The sequence below is a fragment of the Opisthorchis viverrini genome (genome assembly GCF_000715545.1).
Source record: "Opisthorchis viverrini unplaced genomic scaffold opera_v5_26, whole genome shotgun sequence".
Taxonomy (NCBI): Eukaryota; Metazoa; Platyhelminthes; class Trematoda; order Opisthorchiida; family Opisthorchiidae; genus Opisthorchis; species Opisthorchis viverrini.
This window is the reverse complement of record NW_008751683.1, coordinates 1,853,165-1,876,812: the sequence shown is the minus strand read 5'-3', so window position 1 is coordinate 1,876,812 and position 23,648 is coordinate 1,853,165. Positions and strand designations below refer to the sequence as shown.

The 23,648-nt window shown below is 45.1% G+C and overlaps 1 protein-coding gene across 1 annotated transcript in view; it reads right to left on the bottom strand.

The window, feature by feature from the left end:
* T265_02287 (hypothetical protein) overlaps positions 1–23,648 on the bottom strand; it is a gene marked incomplete at both ends in the record, with an annotated part of 89,853 nt that overhangs the window by 38,811 nt on the left and 27,394 nt on the right. The window contains 5 exons of the mRNA XM_009166491.1: positions 2,881–3,347; positions 4,874–5,907; positions 16,939–16,996; positions 20,614–20,674; positions 21,925–22,297. Of these exons, the coding sequence (XP_009164755.1) occupies positions 2,881–3,347; positions 4,874–5,907; positions 16,939–16,996; positions 20,614–20,674; positions 21,925–22,297 (1,993 nt within the window). The remainder of the gene's footprint in view (positions 1–2,880; positions 3,348–4,873; positions 5,908–16,938; positions 16,997–20,613; positions 20,675–21,924; positions 22,298–23,648) is intronic.

Here is a 23,648-nt window from a genome sequence, read left to right as displayed (position 1 = left end):
TCGTACTTTCGAAACTTCCCAGAGTTTAGTGAGATGCGCACTGTTGTTGATTCCCATTGAGCACACACACACATTGAGCTTTTAAGCACACGTTGGCAGCAATTACAGAACGAAATCTCTTTTGAGAATTTCCCGATCTCCTCATTTTAACGACAAAATGTTACATGATATTCCGGCATTCGTTAATTGGCTAATGCTCATTATCAGCTATTTCGGTGACGTAGCATGTCTGAGTGAACAGAGTTCATTGAAACAAAAGCCTGGGGCTGTACTTATCTAGCATAATTGTCTACTCGATCAGGTCACAGCTGGCTCATGCCATACCACTAATGTCTGGTGAATTTAGATAACGGAACCAAGTGTCTTCTTAAGCTGTGTTCTCGGCTAAACGAGATCCAACAGTAAAGCAATCCAAAGTGCAGTGAATCGTACTCTCTTCTGACGGATTCTCTCTGGGGTTGGAATCACCGTGCCAGTATCCGGGTTTCCCATCAGAACGTTAGGAAAGATGAATCTCCAGCCTGAAAGACCGCTAAATCTTTGTGCTTCGATCCAAATAGGCCGATCCAGTCAACTTGAAAGGATAAAGGCTTTTCAGAAAAGTCGTAGCCTATCAGTCCTTTCGCTTTATTCAAAATAAGATAACAGCAGTGACTGCTGTATGGATGTTGCTCTGCTCGTAGCACGAACACTAGATTCATCAGTACTGCGAACCATAGCTTCAGCAAGTGAGAGGTGAGGGTGTGCGGACCACGACGCCAATTGAATATCACTGACGGAAAATCGGGACCAAGCAAGACGTTGAAAGAGCCTTCGACTCCATGAACAGATTGGCTCCTCTACATATAGCTGAGCGAAATGACAACAGATGTAACGCCCTTTTGATTTATAACCGCCGTGCCATCTGCCAGATTGCCGAAGCCTAGACAACAGCAGCCGATATACCAAAGTTTGATTTAAACTACGGACCTTCCGGTCAGCAGGAATTCGTATCTTACTCACTGGGTTGCTTTGAGCTCCGCATCTGGCCGGAGGGGAATTCATTTGGCGTTCGTAGACACGCGCTCTTCATTCCCATAGGAGTGCTGATGTTAGAATGTTCACTGGACTATCTTCCCCAGCAGCTATTGGTTCAGTTACGGCATCGTTGTGTAGGCCACATACCAAAGGAATGTGAATCCGAGTATAGAAATCACGTGAGCAAATGACTGGACTGGACTCGAATTATGTAGAAGACATGACTTTGCTACTCGATGACCATACGTCTGCACAACTAATTAAAATATAACGTTGAAAATGGTCCCTTGTTTAAGGCACGTGTTCTGCATATTCAAAGTGCAAAACTTAGATTTAGAACAACCTATTTCCAAGTGGCGTTCCCAAAAGTTCGGAAAAATCAGTGTGATTATCATGATTTATCAACGTATCCTGACAGCTGCATAGGTTTCGATTTAAATCAGTACAGGCGCCAACAACGCGCGAGCAACACTCGCCAAAGCGAGTCAGAAATGAATATCCCTTAAAAAATGCCTGTGAGAACAGTTTCACTTTATTGCTATGAAACCTGACATTTCCACCTCGGATACCTCGAACATCTCAACACAACTGATCAGCGATGTCTGCAGAACATAAGGAGAGCTAGCGGCGGCATGTCCACAGTAGAGTATATAGGCAGAAAGTCAGAACAGCTGGAACGGCAAAAAAGCAGGCCAGGTTCATATGGTCGGGGCATGTATTGTGTATGACCAAGCATCGTTTACCAAAAAAGCACAAAGCCCAGTTGGTGAAAGGCCCGGGTAGGAAAAATCATGATGATGCGGAAACGTGAAACGAAACAGCTATTGTCAAGTTGAGCGCTGTGGGTTTTTCGCGCCTCTCTGGCTGGCTGTATACGTGGATAGAAACCTCACAGGACACAGTGCGTAACTGACCCCAGTGGTCCGAGTGCTGTCGCTGCCTAGCGGGTCCGCAAAGCGTTGGGTAATATTCCCGAAAGATATCCAGTCAATCCCGTTGATAATATCAATGTAGTATTAAGATGTGCTTATCCAAATTCTTTCTTTCGCCTTTGATCGCTTTCCATGGGGTTTATTTGCTGCAAGTCTTTCATTTCCAACCTCTATCGGGATTTATTTCTCGACTATTGTAGGGTAGCTAAGAAGTGATGCACTACTGGTCCAAACAACAAAAAAGAATAATGATGAACAAAGGATCGTGGTAAACTGTTTCTACGAACTATCCAATATCAAATTGCGAAAAAGCCTAGTCCTTGCATATTCAGCGATTAAAGTTTGTCACACAAAACCTTCAAGCTAACCCGTCCTTGAAGTAGATGATGAACAAAACGATAAGAATAACATTTCTTACCTGGTAATTCTTGAAGCGGTAAATCACTCAGCCACTCTGCATCGGATCCCGCTCACAGGGCACAGTGCGTAACTGACCCCAGTGGTCCGAGTGCTGTCGCTGCCTAGCGGGTCCGCAAAGCGTTGGGTAATATTCCCGAAAGATATCCAGTCAATCCCGTTGATAATATCAATTTAGTATTAAGATGTGCTTATCCAAATTCTTTCTTTCGCCTTTGATCGCTTTCCATGGGGTTTATTTGCTGCAAGTCTTTCATTTCCAACCTCTATCGGGATTTATTTCTCGACTATTGTAGGGTAGCTAAGAAGTGATGCACTACTGGTCCAAACAACAAAAAAGAATAATGATGAACAAAGGATCGTGGTAAACTGTTTCTACGAACTATCCAATAACAAATTGCGAAAAAGCCTAGTCCTTGCATATTCAGCGATTAAAGTTTGTCACACAAAACCTTCAAGCTAACCCGTCCTTGAAGTAGACGATGAACAAAACGATAAGAATAACATTTCTTACCTGGTAATTCTTGAAGCGGTAAATCACTCAGCCACTCTGCATCGGATCCCGTGAGCTCACAGTCGGAATACAGACCGGCAGTTGGCAACGAAGTATCGGAGATGGAAGAGTTCAGTTCCTCAATAGCCCAACGCCAAGCGCAATTGCCAGGGTTCTGATCACCGCTGACGCCCAGAAACCAGACTTGGCCATTCGGTTTTGCTTTCTTTGTGGCTAGACGAGCCAACAGTTTACTGCTCCCGAAACCGATTGATGCTGTGCACCCGCCAGATCTCTCTTCCACTAGTGAGCGTAGACGAGAGCCTAACAGTAGCGGATTGACGATTCGTTGAGTCAAACACGCTTCCTGGCCTGAGAGATTGGCTTGGTGACAATTACTTCCGGAACCTATATGGTCTAACGATAGAAGATCCGTGCAATCCGCATAAAGCTCATCACAGCTCACCGCCTGGATGTTCAAAGTGAAACTGCGCGGATTCGAAGGAAGGTAGAAGTAAAAGTTAAAAACATTGGTTAGGTTTTCTGACTGAATCAGAGACAGCAGAAGCTCGTGAAAGTGAACCAGCATGGGACGGAGAAACGGATTTAGCTGACATGAAGCAAACTAACAAACCTTGGCATTTGAGTTTTCTACCAAAGACTACTGATGTGCCGTCGAGTAGTTAGCATCGGAAACAGAATTTCGGACAGTGATTGTCACCAGACGCTGTCAGCCACAAACCTGTTCCACAGGCACCTGGATTCCTTCATGCGCTGGCTGCATAGTAAAACACCGGCAAACACATGTGCTAAAGACAGTCTCAACGAATACTAAGTTTAATCAAACTATTGGCAATTTTTCGATAGAAAAAATGATCCGGTATAAAATGCATGTAGTTTAAGGTCCCTTCTCATATGAGAAAAAGCGAAATTGCAGCAATCCGGGCCACTTGTTTTTTTACAGGGAATTACTCTACCGTTGTACCAGTTCAATGGCACCACCAGTTAGTGCCCATGAAACATAATGCAATGAGCCAGATAGACGCTGCTACCATATTCGACCTTTAATAAGGTCATCTGAATATGTGCATACATTTACCCGAGGTACAGCACTTTTTGCATAAAGGCAAACAGACCGGAAACACTGGAGCTTGCAGATCCTGATATTACGAGAAGCTACCAATAGGGCCAAGTTGAAAAAAAGGTAGCTGGCCCGATTCAATTCCCTGAAGAAATTTTGGGTGGCACGAGGGACTTGTATCACGGGAAGACGACCCACCCAGCTTGCCTTCTGCAGACAATCCAGTGAATGGCGGTCAAATGACAATGAAATGGAATCATGTGGCAACAAACACTAGACGAAAATTGTGGGAAGGCGAGAAACTAGCCTGCCAACTTTGTGGATTAACAGAGTGCAGTACCATAATGTGCTATTAGAGATCAGCGGTTTTTTAGACCTATACCAGTCCCATGAGACTTCGGACATGCAACCCCTCAATTAAAGATCGATTGGTCCAGCTGAAGTACACTTTCGGTGCCTAACTGCTACGCCACTCGAAGGGATCACGAAGTCTGGGATACTGCCAGGTTACCTAAGCCTCATTATCAACATCATCATTGACGGCATGGCATCAGTGTTCAACACCGATGCTTCACACTGCCGTACAACCATGACTGATCGTGAGGAACATGAAATTTGACCAAGCAGCGTGCGAAAGCCAGTTATCACTGGAGGGTGGAGAAATCACCTGTGTCTCCAGAGCTATCAGAAAGCATCGAATGGATTGCAAATGATATCTGAAACATTGTCCTCTTTGCAAACTTCACGCATCATCATCATCATCATCATCATCGACAGCGTGACATCGGTGTTCAACACCGATGCTTCACTGCCGTACAACCGTGATTTATTTGAAAGCCTTATTGTGAAGAAAAGAGTTAAGGTGGACGGGGGAGGGACTTAGAGCTAGCTTAACACAATCATCCCGAGATGCCTACACCTCCACACATTCACTCAGGCAATCTGGACAGAAACTGACAACAAGAACGCCACTGACATCGGTTGGCAGCCATATCTTGTAGTGTCTCCAACCAGGCACAGTGAGGATTACGCCGTCCCCACCCTGGAAGGCGAGTAGCACCGATAGCACCAGAGCGTTTCGTGATCTCCTTCATACTCCTCTGCCAAGTCAAGGGTTGGCCACCTCTCTGTTTACGCCACTCTGAATTGGGCATGGAAAACAGCACTCTCTTCGGCAAACGATGGTTCGGCATACGTAACACATGTCCCAACCAACGCAGCTTCTGGTGCTGGACACATTCTTCAATGGAAGTACCCGTTACACAACCGAAAACACGCTTTCTAACTGCCTCGTTACGGATTCGCCGACACCAACCCACACGAGCTATGGTTCTGAGACAACGATTGTCGAACACCTGAAGACGTCTCAGGTCCGCTGCTCGAATAGGCCAAGTCTCACAGCCATACAACAAAACAGCCCGTACTGTAGCTTGATACACACGTCCCTTCAGATTCAGGGATAAACCATTCTGACGCCATAGGTGTCTCAAGTTAGCAAACGCGGCCCGAGCCTTGCAGATTCGTGCATTCACCTCATCTGTCACACTGCAATCAGAACTAATACAACTTCCAAGGTACGTAAAACGCTCCACAACTTCCAGTACCTCTCCCTGGATTGTAAGGGGCGTGTTCAGTGACTGCACGTCCACAAGCATGACCTTACACTTTGTGGGTGCAAAATGCATACCAAAGGACGGGATGACTTTGGTCAGTTCATCCAAGAATACTTGCGCCTTCTCCTCCTCTTCGAACATGAGAACGATGTCGTCTGCATATTCCAGATCGACAAGGTTTTCTTCACTGGCTATTTGAACACCAGGGTTTTGGAGACCCTCCAGCGTTCGTCTCATTATTTCATCGATCACAAAGTTAAAAAGGAATGGAGAGAGTGGGCATCCCTGACGGACACCGCTTTGTGTGCGGAAGCTTTTGGAGAGCTCTCCGTACACTCTCACACGTCCGGAAGTCTGAGAATACAAAGAACGTATTATGTTTACAAACTTCCGGGGCATTCCTTGGTGGGCAAGCGTCTCAAGAAGAACAGACCGATCAACCGAGTCGAATGCGCCTCGGAAATCCAGGAATACTAGAATCGTGGGTCGCTTATACGTATGGCGTTGTTCTAGCATCTGACACAGTGTGAAGATTTAGTCAACACAACCCCTACCAGGCCGAAATCCCGCTTGTTGCTCTCGAGTCAGTAGCTCAAGAGCCACCGTAAGGCGACGAAGCACAACTGACGCAAACTTCACTACCATTGAACAAAGGCATACGCTGCACCATGTTGCTTGATTTCGGCCAATAATTGTCATCAAAGCGAAGGTATCTGAATTGCTTGCCTCGACTATCTTCGTGCACATGGTCGGGGTTGCTTTGATTCAAACAGCAAGACCTCGTTTATCGCCACGTTACGCAGCATGATTCGAAATGAGGTGACTGGATCAACATGAAAGTCAATGGTCAACCACGTCTGACTTTAGTGATGTAGTGCAAACAGGCGTAGAGTGAAGTGAAGCTCACGCAAATGGGGCTTCACTCTTACATCAGTGTTCACGCGGATGCCTTTGATTCCGAAGATAATAAGTGTACGTGTTTCTTGTGGTTAATTGAGCTAGCGTTGCCTGAGTTGGACTGCACTGCGAACCATAATGAAGCGCTCTGGATAGATAACTATTAGCAAGGTTTTCTTCAAGATAGACTCTTCTTGATCCATTGGATCGGGGCTTCAGTGTGATCACCCAGTAGACTAAAATCTGTACACACCCATGTCCTTAAGCGACTGCGGTGTAATCCGATAACTATAAATAGTAACCAGTTCAGGCACCCTTGGAGTAGACAGAACCTTGCAGGGAAGCAAGGTTTTCTTCAAGATAGACTCTTCTTGATCCATTGGATCGAGGCTTCAGTGTGATCAACCAGTAGACTGAAATCTGTACACACCCATGTCCTTAAGCGACTGCGGTGTAATCCGATAACTATAAATAGTAACCAGTTCAGGCACCCTTGGAGTAGACAGAACCTTGCAGGGACACTTCAGGACATTTACAAGTAACTATATCCAAAATGGGCAAACTGCCATTCGATCCACGCTCGCGTGTAACATTAGGGGTTGGGTTACGGGGTTTAACAGCGAATGGAAAATACCCGTAGGGACTACTACAACAAAGATGACAGCAACAAATGGCCTGTTAGACGAAAACCGGACTTTGTTCGTCAGTCCTTTACTTTACATACGCAACTGAAGAGAGTAAAGGAGGTGTTAACATACAGCACGAACGTTTCCCACCACTTCTAATGCCACGAGATTTTGACCGAAATCTTGACGAAATTCTTAGACAATACGTATCAGGAGTGTCACAAGAAAAGCAACGGGTACGGTAATGTGAATCAGAGGTTGCAAACGACTGGGCACAACCAGACAACACGCACCGTGAGTATGAAAAGTCACTCGATTTGCATCTGAGGGTCAGGCGTGCTAGGCGGATAGTCCAAGGATATCCGAGAGCAAGACACATTACCAGGGGGCCTCCTCAACAGATTACATCATTTCAATTTCATTTGAAGGGAATTCAATAACCAGGAATAATCACGTCACTTCAGTAAAGCCAATAGTGTTGCTTGATGCTAACCACGGTTCCATTATTGGTTCCCAACATGTAAAATAAAAACCAATAGTCCTACTCTGCTTCATCTCACTGTAATAGGGAAGTAGCAACACGACCAAATCAGCTTCTGGAATGACGATTGGGACGTTGAGACAGGTTCTTTAATTCACTCTATTCACCTGGTCCTTCGGGATAGGAGCACCTAGTCAAATAATTTAGAGTAAATGTGAGGGGCTATTGTTTATAAACAAGGTGATGGGACATGGGGTTGTTACTCGCATGACTACGGGCCTTCATATAATATGATGTGGCGGGTATATCAATTGGTACCACAGTTTCGACGTTGTGACTTGGACTTATACAGAAAAGTTATGAAAAACAGTCGAACATTGATAGAATAAAAAGAAAGTTTATGCGGAATACCGAATAAATGAATTTCCCAGTCAACCTTAGAAATTCAAAGTTCAAATCCTTACTAAGAGACTATGTGCGACGAGTCATACGGAAGAAATGCCTAACTCAGGTCTTTTTTTGAGAGCAAGGGTTTAGCCTATATCACGTGATGAACAAAGCCTCAAGATGAATCAACAAATGTGGTCTGGCACCCATTGTAACGATCTAGGGACTGAAGGTTGGCGAAATAAGCAGGATTTCAGCCGAAAGTAGGACGGTTAGTGGACTGTTTCAAATAGTCCACTATGTTCTTGGGAGCGTGCCCTTTTGCTCCACACCTCAAATTTTATTCGTTCTTTCTATATACGGATGTAACAGCTATCCTAAAGAAGAAGGCCCGTATGTGGTGTGTGGGCATGGTGCAAGACCCATCCAACTGCGCACTGACGTCTCCTCGACTGAGGACAAAACGTTTTCCAGCTAAGTGTCAAGCTCGGTGAACAGATCAACGACCATGTAATCAGCCACCAGCCCACTAGATATAACCCTGGGAATACGCGACATCACAAAACAATCACCATAGCAAAGAAACCAACTTGGGAGCCGAAAGCACGTACCATAGATCACACACCATCGTGGACCGATTGACCACACAGACACGGTACAATATTTTTTCTCCTTAAATGAATTTTTCAAAGAAAGCTCGACTATTCGTGATGTGATTTCAAATGAGGATTGGTGAGAAGTCTCTTGGTAGATTGCTTGGAGCGTAAGGAATGTCCCACCTGGAAAGTAGTGCCTGGGTTTTCAGTGTCTTATTCAGTATCGTCTTCATTCAAAACAAGTAATGTTGATGGGGGTGTGTTGATACTGTTGGAGGACTCTATTGCATGCGCATTAGACTGACATGGCGTCTACACGGATAAGTTGTACGACTAATCCGAATATCCGTTCTTATCGACTTCCCCGAAATTTTCTTACGTAAACGCGGTCTCTGGGGATGGAGGGAAGTATCACCTCATCATGTGGCGGTTCCTCTTAAACTCATATTTCGTGAGCAATGCGTCTGCCTAGGAACACTTCACCCGAAGACTGCGAATAGGTTTTACCCGCAGCTCGCCTAAACGAAGTACTAATAGTCGCAGCTTCGAGCAACGGCTTTAATCCTACGTGAAAGCGTTTCAATACCTGATGCCGAATTTCGTATGACAACATGGTCAGCCAACATTTGATAGTCATCCGCGATTTCTTGTGAACAAAAACAACAGTCGACATTCATCTTTTACTACCAAAGGCTGTTGGTTTTTGAACATACTAAATAAACTACTATGGCAGAGGATCACACGTATTTACTACAGCATTTGGTTGGACAGAGATGGGAAGATGCTGAACGGAATAATTGTAGCCTCTCAAAACAGGTTGAAATAGTGCAGTTGCTGTGCTCTGTGGTTGTACTCTTAACGACAGCTGATGTAGCAGACTTACTCCACATCTAGAATGAGCACCAGAAATATTGCTACAAACTATTTCCTGATTTTGGATGGTATAAACCGGTAACGATGCTAAACAGTGAATCTCGGGAAGTTTGGATAGCCTAAAAAGAGCCCCATGCCTCACAAATGAAACTTTCCTGAACGGAAACTCGGAGACTGCGCCTACCTGATGAGGCCAAAGAAGGGCGAAACCGGTCGTGGGCTGTTTTCAGCAAACTTGTGAGTAGTTTCCTTTACAAAAACTTTCCTGATGACGCGATGGCTTATATGTAGCCAGATATCGCCCGAATTTTAAGCAGCTACGTATGATTGACTGAGGTGCTGAGTCCTTCAAATCCTGTGGAGGTTCCCACCATCTGCGTTCACCCAAACAACCGAGATTGTCATCTGTGACAGTGGTCAGTTTTTCTTCATTGTTCCATCAGCCGTGTGGAACCGACGAAAGGTTTGTTATTAATGAGGTTGCCTACCAAAACTTGCACAGTAGTCCACCAAGAGAACATCTCTCAAATTGTTATTCATGAGGTTGCCTATCAAAATTTGCGCAGTAGTCCACCAAGAGAACATCTCTCAAACACTACTCGCCAATAAGGAACTTACCACGGATTTTCAACGATCTATGTACTCAATAACCTCTTTCTGTATAGGGTAACATAACTTGCTGTGCGGCATATACATCTAGCCATGCACGTAGTATTTCTTTAGTGGTGTGGTGGCGCAAGTGTGCGCCTGTTAACTTCCACATCGAAATAGGAACGTGCATGAGTTGGATCAGCGTCGTACCCCTGGACTGTAGAAAACACTACCTCGAAAGGCTCTGATCCTAGCAGATGGAGGAACGCAACTTGTTTTGGTATGATCGAAGTAGGGTCTGGCGTGAACTAAGTAGAAAATGTTTTCGAAAAAGTTTGGTGACACTCGGTAGATTTATTGCTGGGCAACGTTTCGCTTTTGACAAACTTCGTCAGGCCAAGTGATTAGCTTCCGAGGTTGGTCGAGATTTAAGGCGGAAAGAGAACCAATCAGCTAAGTCAAGCTAAATCTCTCTTGGGCGTCGGCCGAAGGGTTTTAGTGTGTTAGAGTGGTTGAACAAGTGTTGTGTCGGTGGGGAAACCTACATGCGTTTGGGTCCTGCCTAGGGTCTAGTTCTTCTTGTTCGGTTCATTTGATGGTTTCTCTTGAACTTCGTTTGAACCTTCTGTTAGTCTCTTCGAACTCCGTTTGAACCTTCTGTCAGTCTGTGTGGGTGACCTAGTGCTAAGACAGTTGTGTAAGAGGGATGCTGTGACCTATGATCGGGTGGGAATTCCACCCCATCCCCCGTTTTTTTCTAATGACCTTACGTGGATTAACAACCACACCGTCACGTGTCTTCTTGGCTTTCCATACGCTCGCCAGTTCCACACAATCGATTCTATTGACGCTGTGATGCTTAGTGATTTCCACCGCCTCGGTTATCAGCCGCTGTGGTGTGAATCACAGTCCCCGTCTTGAAACTTCCACATTCTCCAGATCTATTCTATGTCCCGTATCTAAGACATGTACCGCAATCGCTGAGTCCTTCACCATCGTTTGGTATTCTTCTGCATTCCTTGATGGTTTGTTAATCCTCTTTTTACGCTCTCCAATTGTGGTGTGCAATTCCCTGGCAGTTTGTCCTATATAAACCTTAGCACAACCGTTGCAATTAATTTTGTACACACAGTCCCTAGTCCTTTCAGCCGGCAGGGGATCTTTCAATCGCACCAAAACGGAGCGTAGCGTTTTTCCCTTCTGAAAAGCTACTCGAATGTTGGCTAAGCTCAACAGTCTTCGAATAACCTCCGATGTTTCTGCTTTGTATGGAATGACTGCTGTGCCAATCCATTCCTTACTGGGTCTAGATACTGGAGCCAATATCTTCCTTAGTTGACGCCTAGATCAAACTCACTGGGTATCCTATTTCACGCGATAGAAAGTGTTTTCTTCGCCAGCTGATATCACATCCGTACCTTTCCACCACCGGACAATAGTTCCATTCTTTTCCATTGCTCACCCTATGAATCCTTAAGCAAATCCTGGATTCCAATTTGCCAAAAGATATGCAAAGTTGTTGTGCACATTGCTGGATTATCCGCTAAGGGACGTTTTCCCGAGAGCTGCATGAAAAGAGTAGATTGATCCATCCGCCCTAATGAAAATTTTTCCATACCTGGTCGAGTGTTAGTGTTTTCTAATAAAAGTGATTGCCTTGGGATCAGATTATATGTGGTCCTTGTATCCAATTTCAGCATTTCCCCGCAGATCTGGTTGCAACTACTAACCAAAATAGATATTTCCATTCTCTTGAATTTATACAACAAGCGCTAATATGTAAACCGAGGTCACTTTGTAGATTAATTATTTGTTAACGTCAAACAACTTAGTCAGAGGAATTAAAGTTACGTTGATTCCACTATTATCTGTGCAGGTTTCTTCAACTACGAGTGTACTAAAGTACACGCAAAGGACGATGTCCTTCAGTCCCTGCTAGGGAGCAATGCATTTTGGGTAGACTTCAAGCAAATCACTTATCGTCTAGACTAGATATACTACTCATTGAGTTGCTGAAAATTCTTCCAAAGGCTAAGACAGGCTTCGTCCTTCATTAGGTTCATCAGGTATATGTGGCCTCCGAGTTCTCGGCAGTCTTAGGTTGTACGTAGTTCACGAACTACTCTCATTTGCAATATGGAGAAAAGGGAATGTAGTCGAATCCATCCAATTATACAAGATGCCACTTGCATATGATATGTCTTATTGATGACAATATCTGATATGGAACAATAATAGTTGAGAACGGGAAAAAACTTACAGTGAAACGGTTCGATACAAAACCTCAGAGACCTCTTTGTAAGCCTCGAAGTCATACGGGAGAGTAATCAATTCAGGACACAGTTGTCGCGCCTGACCGAGTAACATTCCATTCCGGATGCCAGCCTATATCAAATGTAAAGCAGATCATTAATGAGGATGGACGTGCTGCGACTGTGTTACACATCGTAATTTCACTGGATGTCAACCGAGGCGGAGATAGGCCTACCTGTCAAGAAAATTGACATCAATTTTATGTTACTTGGTTTTAATTAGTAGCGTATACGAAACGGTTTCAACATCCACGTCCCCACCGATAATCGTTGTACCCCACAAGCAATCCGCACAAGACTACGCAATCCGTTAGGCCAAAACCTAATCAATTTTCCGGTGGGAAGAAGCCCGTCCACATGAGGCTCTCATTCAAAAGTGACCCGGTTGCTGAACTAATTACCAGAAGGCTTAGAAACTCTGTTAATACGACACACATGGCTGCTGACCTGTGTTTCAGTTTCAATTCCAGTCCCACTATCACTTCCCGTTTAAAAGACAAATCGCCACTTCCTGCCAGCAGCTTTTGTGTGTGCTTGTTTGTAAACTCGACACCAGCATCATAAGTGGGTCGTACGACAAGGCATTTATTGGAAAGAATGCGAGAAAACAGTCCCGTGTCTATAAGTGGTAGCTGGGAGAAACCAGCCTCAAGTGTAACTGCACCTCATTTGGCCGAAATCAGTCATGTCATCGACGAAGATGAAGCCTACACTATCATAAACCAGCTACCTCTGATCCTATCACGACTGCTACGATCCCGAATACCATCGATCGCAGATGCGATTGGAATACGAACCACAACTTTGCGTCCAAAAGAAGCATGAGCAACCTCTGATGTTGAACTGGCCTGCAAAAATTAGGTCTCACAAGCCTGTCTGTCATTGGCACCAGTTGCTTGATTCCGTGACCCATTGATCTACCCCTCATTCAACCCCCTTCCTTCGATTTCTTTTTCTGTAAAGTGCATGTACCTCGGATGTTAACCTTCTTAACGTGATTTCAGGTACCATATGAATTCGTGATAAATTAGCCAACAGAAAAAATCACAGAAAACAAGCTATGTTCGCTTTCTTCGTTCTTCTCATAACTTCCCCAGGTATATTCAGTCACTTGATATAATACGAAATTTATCTGCATGGGTGCACTTCGACGTTTACGTACAATTTGGTGTTTACGTAGAACATAAGGTTAACGAAAACTTCGGGAGTGGGCAAAGCAGGGGAGCCTCAAGAAGGGTGGAACCAGTAGTGGGCTATCGAAGACTTTTCAGAAACCTGGCATTGTCAAAAAAACTGGTCATATCTACCCTCTAGATTGCTGAGAAGAACAGTCTAATCCATCGATGTGCAGGGAAACTTAAGCCATTCGTACCAAAATATCCTTACCTTTATCTTTATTTCAAAGCGAACACCTGCTGAGACAAGGCTCAGAAAGGTATCAAGTGGATGATATCCAACAAGGGTGACTACTTGCTAGATTCTCGAAATAACTGACAGTATCTCAGCTTCTGTGCTTACTTTGTGTCTTGGGAACTATGCGGCGAAAGGGTGTTACAGCTGAATACTTCCCAACGACTGGTCAGACAGTTTTCGGAAAACCTCTGTTAGGAGGCACTCCTCCTAACGAACATACTGCTCAATATTTCTCTCTCTCTATTTCAGCCTTTCATTGGACTGTTTTGTTCCATTCCATTCTTGATTCTTCGAATCTCGATATTGGCTATTCAGTTGCTGCAGTATAATTTCCTCAGGGTTTTGTCTTCTCAATTCCGTGTGTAGCTGACAAGGTCGATTGACTGATCAGTAGAGAACATAACAACCTCCACCCATCGAATTAGATGATGGAATTTAGAATCAATTTTAGAACTGTTTATCTCAGTGACGACTTTCCTGATCGGCATTTTTCTTAGTTACGGATGTGTTGCAGCGGAGGTCCGCGGATTCCGTCTTGACCGCCATTTTCTTGGTATTCTTTAGCCACGGCTTTTTTTGTCAGTATCGAGATTAAGGGTCAAGTGTGGATTGAGGTCCCATATCATCACGGTATAGGTCTTTAACTAGAGCCACGAATAGTTGAGATTAGAACAGGATTCGGCCATGGGTTCCTTTGGATTCAGAAGTTGGAGGCCACATTCATTATAATGAGAAGTTCGTTCTGTATCCGACAACTGTCTGGATCAATGATGTTGAAAACGTTTTGACAACTGCATTTTTGAAAGTAGTGAACGGTTTTCCTCCGGATCATAGGGAACGGACCGAACAGACAGAGTAGTGTTGATAAGGGGATAAGAAGAGTAGAAGCTGGCAGGTGGTCCGGTTGTCCGAGCTGGAGGAAAAGGTTTTCTTGAAGAGATCCATATTCAGATTGGCTCAAAAGTCTGATCCACAAAGCGGTAGAAGGATATGCGCTTTTGCTCAGATATCTTGCTTGTGGCCTCTAACTCAACAGGCTGACTAAAAAGATAACAGGTAGAGGTGTTTTCATGGAAGCCCTACCGTTGAACCAACGGTTCCAGTCTGAAACACCTGGCACCGGGAGGTCAGCCTGACCCAAGGACGTAAGGAGTAAGGCGCAGAAGTTTGATTCTCGATGCTACCACGCGCAATAGACGAGTGCGGAACTGTATTTAATTCTTCGACCGTGTTGGGTAAGTTGCCGGCGATGACGATACTTGGGCGATTAAACTAAAGGGCTTCGAAGGCTGGCCTTGCCTGAGCATCTTTCGTCAAAGTGAGAAAACTGCTTCCGTAAATGTAGGAACACCTTATTACCGCCTAGTGTGGGCGGCACGTATCCGAGAAATTCCGAAAGACACCCAAACCCAGCACAGGAGATAGCCGTCTGAGAGTAAGTTATGGCTATTAGTGTTACACCCAGCGGTTACAACATCCGAAGTCGTATCATGGTTTTTTGAGCCGCGGAATGGTATAACCTTCTGGGCTTTAAGGGGCACTTCTTGCAGCTGAAGCAGGAGTGGACTTTGAGTCTAGGTCGCACAATCGCTACGAGAATCCGCACTAGATTAGACTCATCGCGAAAATTCTACTGTCACTCCTGGATTCGGGCATAAACGATATCAGCCGCTGCCTCCATAGGTACCTTAAGCGTATGGTGTCTTGCATAAAATCCGTGAAAAGCGAATAAATTCAATACTCAACAAGTCAGTGCAGTTCAAATAGTTCGCCGTGATAGTTCAGTAACTTGCGTTGATACGAAACGTTAAGGGAAGCAGATGGAAATGCCATATGACGGAGATCAGTCGAGAGGTATGCAATGCTGGGCTGCAAAGCATGGACTGAAACCCGACTTTTAAGGCAGATGATCTTGGCGATGATGCCAGTCATTAAATCAAAATGTGCTCATTAAAAGAGTACTAACGGTGGAGTGCCAGAGAGCACGTCGAATAGCACACCCATAAAATAACTGGATGGTCACTTGGCGAATCAACAGCCTATTAGTGGCTGCACATCCCCATTCGTTAGCGGGGCATTCACAGAGAGCAAAAGTTAAAAGCGATCTTTCCAAATATACGCTGTAAAAGGTCTGAGGGTAGCGAAACTTTGAAGTTCCAACAAATATTTCACCTATTCAGTGAGGCCGATCTATACTGAAACGCCGAACACTGTACAGCTGTTTCATCCGTATTTAGAATCATCAGAAGTGCATATCCCATGAATTCCTGTTTGGTAATCGAACGCTGACCCGTTTGGTCATGTGTGACTGATCCGAAGTGTGATTATGCAGGACATAGCGCAACGATCCCTATTCTCTTCATGTCACGTTGTAGCAAGAAGCCATGCAACTAGATAAACGTTTATTAACGCGCTCAGTCTAGCTCTCATACACGATTGTTTAGTGTCTCGATTTGGAGCCACAAGGTAAACCACAACCGCCATGTCGCTGCGTGCTTCTCCTCAACGAAGCGACGCCTCGGGCCGGGAGATGAGATAGAAGTTTCTGCGCATATCTGATTCGTGCAGGCTGACCGCTCTCGTTCACGGCTTGGTAGAAGACCTTCCGCCTCGGCCATTTGTTGCGCACCCTGGACCCTCTCAAATGGCTATCAGCTATTCGACAGTATTCTGTTATGTCGTGTTTCCGAGGTTGGTCTATCAGGGCTTTCGTAGAAATGTGTTGAATCCTGGTCTGTTTGGTAGGCATTCTGAAGTGGTGGCCAGGGAGATGCTGCTCGCAGTTTTGCTTTCAAGTTTCGTCTAACCACCTTCTTCCTCTAAGTGTCGAACGCAGTTGGCCAGCCCCTCGGGCAACAGTTTATCAACTGAGAGACTCATGCAACTACCTAGATTTCTTTCATTTGTGGACAGACTGCATGTAGGTAATGAAAATGTTTTGAAATTTCAATGGAGAGCATCGCAGAGTCCCAGCTTTGCAGCTGATCGTGATGGAAAAATAGCATTAGTCGTCGCTCCCAAAAGAAAAATAGTGCAGCTGTTGTCGGGTCTGCTTCAACTACTCTTAATAAAAACGCAGTAAATAATAGTGTTATAACTTCGATTTGATTGGTCACTGTCACTCCGGGCAATGGAGTGACTCTACCCACAATACATTTGACGACGTCACTGGAAAAATCAATGAATCTCTAAAAAGCGTATCAACTCACTTGTCTTGCCGTATACGAACAGGATGCCACCTCAGACATAGAATGCACCCCGGAACGTCTGTAACAGCGAAAGGCATGGAAATCTGATTCAATACCTTATAAACAACAATCACGTGCCATTGAACGAGGTAACCTACGCCAGCGAAGTACGAAACAACTCAATCGCTTTGGACTGCTTCAACTAAATTTCAAAAGACAGTTGATTAGACAGCGGATCATTTCTAACACGAATTAGATAGAATGAAAATGGTTCTCTGTAGCGGAAAGACGTTTAGAACACACTTGCAGCTTTAACGCCCGGTTTACGTGGAAACTGGAAGCAGGTACTTCGAGAGGCATTTCGAATGAGAAAAAATAACCATCAATTTGGGATCGAAATTGACAAAAGTGCTGACGAGTGTTTACGAATAGCGAAAACATATTATGCATACGCCAACAAATACAATTTGCTAGGACTCCAGATGGTCAAAATGGTTTCTTCTGTCATATTACAAAGGTGGTATGGAAGAACACGAAAGTTAAACGAACAGACATCAAACGCAGTGAATTTCGCGAAGATCAAAATTAGCCGAATATGAAAACAATAACAACTTTCGACCAAAAACCAATAGCAACGTTACCGAAAGAAAACCCAGCGCATACGGAGGAAATCACATTTCAAAACTCCCATAAATTTCCCGATGTTGTAACACGAGAACACCTATCGGATACGCCTGAATTGGGCTTGCCAGACTACGCGAAAAGGAGCAAACAGAAGAACAAACATACCTATACTGTCAGCCAAACATACTAAGTACGCAAATATATAGGATGCCTGATCGACCAAATATGACCAATTGCTTGTACGCCCTTGTCTAGTCAATGGCGACGTTTCTGTCCTGACAATTTTTCACATCCACCTCCCTGGTCGCATGTTGCAATGTCATGTTTCACAAGCGCCTGCTATCCGGATTGTGTGGTCACCGACGATGACCTATGGGACGCGTCGCTATCTGTACATGCAATTTTCCGTTCGGAGAGACATGCTGTGCATTCTCAGTCCGGGTTTTTTTAGAGTTCTATGTCGCCAAGTTCTTCGCATCAAAGATGAGTTGCCGTCAGGGTCTAATTCTATCGACTCATCCTCCGAACGCATCTTAAAACGCTTCAAGAAGACCTAACGGTAAATTCGCTCTTCTTTCATGGATGATACCGGGTCGAGCGCAATGCCGAATCAACACCACTCCGCCAACATCTACCACACACGACATTTCCTCTTCGCTGCAACACCGCTCCCGAACACCAGCGATTCGTCAAATAGTCTGTTACAAGAACAGCATCGCCGCGGCTGAGAATATATCCAGTGCGACATTTGCCGTCGAATTTTTCTGATTGGTGTTCGCCCCCATTCTCTCTAGTTTTCTCGGGCGGCAGTGTATCAATGTCTTCACTTTCCTCCCAAACGTAACCTCGACTGGAGACTTCCCCCATTTGGCGTATTTAGGTTTGGTGCCATTTGGTAGTTGGTTGAGAAACCATCGATCACATTCTACGGCGGTCCCTCCCCCAAAGGCTCAACACAGCTCGTTCAAAGTTATCCACAAATCACTCAGCCCGTCCATTTGTTCGAGGGTAGTAGAGCGGTGATCGTAGATGCAGCAGAGGTCATTGAAGAGAGCTGAATTGATATGCGTACCATTGTCCGTTACTGCTGTGTGTGGTTACCTGAAACAACTGAATGGTTTTTGTGGTCTAGCAATGGTAGCTTCTTGACAATTAGCGTACTGACGACCCTCTAGGTTGACGTTCTCTCTGGGCCAGCCAGGTCGAATGAATTTCATGATGCAGCACATAGTTGCGCTGAGTGGCCATGCTTAGTGGGAATGCTTGGACAGCGTCGGGGAGATGATGCGCTTGACGTCCGATTCAACGTTGACAGCTGTCATCACTGTGTCTTCAGCAACCTCATTATGAGATCCAGTGATTCGCGATAGTGCATCGGTCTGTCCGAAGGAGGCGGCTGTTTGGTATTTAATCAAAAAAGTCGTATCCTGGAAGAGCAGCGGCCCACCGTTGCAATCAGTTTGCGGTGTATGCAGGTGTGCCCTTGTTAGATCCAAATATACTTACAAGGGGCTTGTGAACAGTCAGTACAGTGAATCGTCGACTAGAGATCAAGTTATGAAGGATAAGGACTAGGGCTTTTTTCAATATGATTTTTATATTGCTCAGCTGGAGTGAGTGAGCGGACTACATGCACAACTGCCTTTTCCAATGCCTCAGAAAAAATACGATATATCATGGTGTCAAATACTGCATGTATTCCATGCTACCACAAGCGGAAGTTCAGGGTTAAAATCCGTGAAAAGTAGGCTCAAGATGAATAATTACTTCTTTCTTTCAAAAGACTGTTGACACTCTGTGGTCCGTGTCCCTGTGCGATGAAGTTCCGACAAGAAGGCACCGTAATGACCAACCAGATCTAGAAAAGTCGGCACGCCGCACAGTGGCAGCATCGCTTTGATTGCTGTTACGTTGTCCGAATCGGACTGTCAACCAGAATGGTCAATAGTAAAACCAAGATATCTGGTTATTGACATGGGGGGAAGGAGATGACCCAAGCGGTTAGAGCGCGAATTTACTGACCGGAAGGTCCGTGGTTCGAACCCGACCTCTGCCACTCGACTTCCCCTCTCTAGGCTTGGGCGACCTGGCAGTATCCCAGCCCTCGGGCAACCTTCGGGTGGCATGGCAGTTAGGGTGCTGCGGCTGAACGATTTTTTATTGACATTTTTCGGGACGGATTAGGTAGCCATACTCACCGAGTCGTGTCCAGCTTGGCACATAGGCATTTTTCCGTCTGAATCAGTTACGATATCATCTAGTTAAGCGGTGCCACCTGGCATATCAGTTGACATTGTGTCCGGAGGATGCTGGAAAAATGGTGGGAGCAGTCTTAACTCAAAAAAAAGCAAGATGGTTTTATTGGAACAATCCTTTGTGGGTATTAATCGGATCTGGGTGCGACTGGAACTTGCAGGCAGGCATTGGCCTAATTAAGTTTTGCGAAGAATTTACCCGCATTTAGTTTCGCGAAGAAGTCTTCAGGCATTGGAAGCGTGTACTAATGTAGCTCCAGCGCAGCGTTGAATCCTGTTGAAAAATCCGCACACAGCCGGATGGACTCCTTTGTATTCCGAATGACGACAATCGGTGCTGATCAAGACGAGTAATTGAGCGGCTCGACCACATCAGCTGCTTGAAGTCGCTGAAGCGTTGGGTGTTAGGACGCGTCCAGACCGAAAATTATATGTGCAGAGAACGTCCCATCGCATAGGTCATCGTCGATGACCACACGATCCGGATAGCCGGTGCACGAGCGCAGCTCATGAAATGCGGCATCTCAGTGTGACCAAGGGAGCGGGTGTGAAAAATTGTCAGGACAGGGATGCCGCTGTTGACTGGACAAGAGCGGATAAGCTATTGACCATATTTGGTCAATCCCATATATTTACGCACTAGCTTTGTATATTTGGCCGACACCATAGGCGTGTTTTGCTTTCTATCTTCTCCTTACCGCGCAGCCTGATAGGTCCAGTACAGGAGTAGCCGATGAAGGCGCTTTCACTCATTGCTGACGCTCGATTCCGTCTAGGTTATTAGGCGAAAATATGACTTACGAAGTAGCGCACTCACCGATGAATTGAAGTCTTGTCATCTCCTGATGAACTTGCGTGAGTGATTGCCACCGGTTTGTCTGTAACAAGGGAAATACACGAGAACGTATGGTTTTGTCAGGTCTGGGCGAACGTTTTACATTGTGGCACCACTGGAAAACAGGATCACGATTTAAACTACCGAAAAATCGGACCCAGAAGTAAGTTGAACTCAGCAACTTGTTGTTCTAAGACGTAATTTCAGAGCAAGCCAGAGAGAAACCTTGCAAATTCTGCGGTCGTACACCTGAAGGACGGGGGCTTGATTACGTTGTAGGCAGCTGCAGGAACAAAATAATGTCTGCTTTAACCATCGTCATCGGTACGCGGACTGGTGACTTCTTCTCCAATGGTGGTGAAACGGGTGCGAGTCAATTACCACGCTCAGCAAACAGATCAGTGGCCACTTGATCAATCACCGATGATGATCCAAAATATGCTAGAACGGCGACACTGGACCTAAAGTGGTAACATCTGTCATTTCAGTGGGAATCAAACAGCAGCACCTACTCTATACATATACAAGCTCTAAAAAAACGACACGGTAGTGTGGTACAAGGCAATGACGTTAAACAATTAAGCGTTCAGCTGTGACACATTTCAGATGCATAGCTGCCATGCCACCCGAAAAAATGAAAGACTGAGATACCGTCGGTTTACCCCCACATACACAGGAGCAGTCGAGGTGACGAGGCTGGGTTCAAACCACGGACCTTCCAGTTAGTAAGTTCGCGCCTTAACCACAAGCAGAAAATGAACAGTTCCGGAACTTACAGTAATTATTTCTTAGGAAAACTGAACTAAATAGAAGGGCCTTTCTCGGTTTTGACCAGACACAAAAACTAAGCTATTCGCAATGAAGACAGCTGTTGGGACCATTGTGTGGGAGCTAATGCAAATCAGAGTGGGGGAAGTTTGAACGACATCGACTGATGTATTGTTCTTCTTTTGAAAAGCCGGCTGTGCATGGATAGATAGTTGACTCACGTCAAACTATACAGTGGTAACCTCAAAGAGGGAGCCATAAAAGGAGGATCACAGCAGCGTTTTTCACCACTTTCCATGAAGTCCTTAGGAATTGAAGCCACTCACTAAGAAAGGTCAAAAGGGCCCAATCCTTCTGATGTGCTGCCTTAGTGGGATTACCGTACCTTGCATGCTGAAGTAAAGTGCATAACTGACAAGACAGGCATTGTACTGTGAAGGCGAAAGTATCCTGTGGGACAAACCAAATGAGACGGATGTAGAAAGCGAAAACTGAAAGCGAGAAGCAGCCTCTAACCCAACAAACCTTTTAGTTCTGGTCTATTACGCAGACTGACGGAGACGAAAAAGCAATCCATGTCAATATGAAAGTACACACGATGCTGCGGCGGTGTGTGCTTGGTGGATGAACGAGTTTGACTTGCGCGAAGCGTGACAACAACGGATGGGTCAACTGTGCTTTGAAGAATTACAGATCGCTTCCATTCTTCGCCAAAGCCCGACTCGGAGTAAGCTGGATCATCACGAAGCTGCTGGACCAAATCGCGCAGCTCATTGGCCCACGAAGAGAGGTGATGTAGTCTGGATCGTGCATAAAAGGTAGCTAATTGTGCATCCGTGTCGGTTGGATGTGGTGGAGATGGGATCGTTTGATTCTCCGATGAACTGGAATCGATAGTCTATAAAAAGTAATCCATTGTATACACCGGAGAAATAACGAATAGCAGAAACATCCGAACACATCTCAAAGCACACTGAGAACAAACCAGAAAGGGATGTTAGGCTAAAAATGGACATTTGCCATTTGCAAACATACTACTCAAACAGTTTGTTTATTCTAACGAGCTTATGAGAAGTCAGAACCGGTAGTATTGGGCTGCCTGGAAGCATCAGGCAGTCTTAGGAGAGCCAGCTACAAAGGGACGGAATTCGGATATTCGGAATATTAATGCAACTAAAAATGACATATTCAACTATTTCATCAGAGACCCATGCACCTCTTGTGGCTCACAGTACACAAGATTTCTGGCCTAATTTACAAAGCTTTTCAGAGCACTAGAAAATCAGCAGTACAAAACCAGTGCATTATCACACCTCAAGGATACGATTGTGAAAAGCGATTTGTTGCTGTCAAAAGAAGTTCACATTCGTCACCAAACTATCCTGGTCGACTTGAGGCCAACAGCTGACACGTGTGACCTCACGTGACAAGATCGGCCGACCCACTGGCCATATAGTACTGAACGATGATTAGATGCTTCAGAAACTGCTGTGCGTCTTGACCTACTTATGCCACCTTCAGAGAAGCCGCACAAATAAATACATAGTGTAGAATGTTCATAGCGTTGGTTCTTGAAATTCAGCGGTGACTAGTGGTTGTAGTTATTATTTGTTCGGACTACTCGGGAGAAGCGTAATTTATGGTTGTTCATTATACCACCGTTTTCGTCCCTTGCTGTTCGTTCTGCGGGTTTTGGCTCCTGCTTACTCTCCAGTAACCTTGTTATAATTTCATTGCCTGTTCGCCTTCGCTTGAATTTTCATATCAAATCTACCGTTTTCGAGTGTCTGTTCTGACGGAAAGAGACGGGTCGCCCCAGGATCGAACCCGGAACCCCTAGGGTGACAGACAGACACCCTATCCACCGCGCCAACTTGACAGCTCGGGTACCTCGATTTTTTGTATTCCTTTTATATCTCATTTTACTCGGCAGTCCTTGTTGAGATTTTGTTTCAAATGGGTCTAGGCGCGCATTCCGATCTGCTGTTGCACCGCGCTGTGAACTAAAGGCTGCACTTCATTTAATGTGTCAAATTCACCTGATACCCGTTTTCCAGACAGTTTCCCGAAGGAACTGACTGTTTTTTTGTGACGTCATCTCTACATACGGCCTATTTACATTGTCTGACTGCGCGTATCCGTACACTGTTATATAATTTGGTACCTCCCCTCTATTGTTTTCAGAAAGCTCTGCTGACTCTCCCTTTTCCTGCTTCTACCGTTTGTGCTATTATTATTATCATATATAT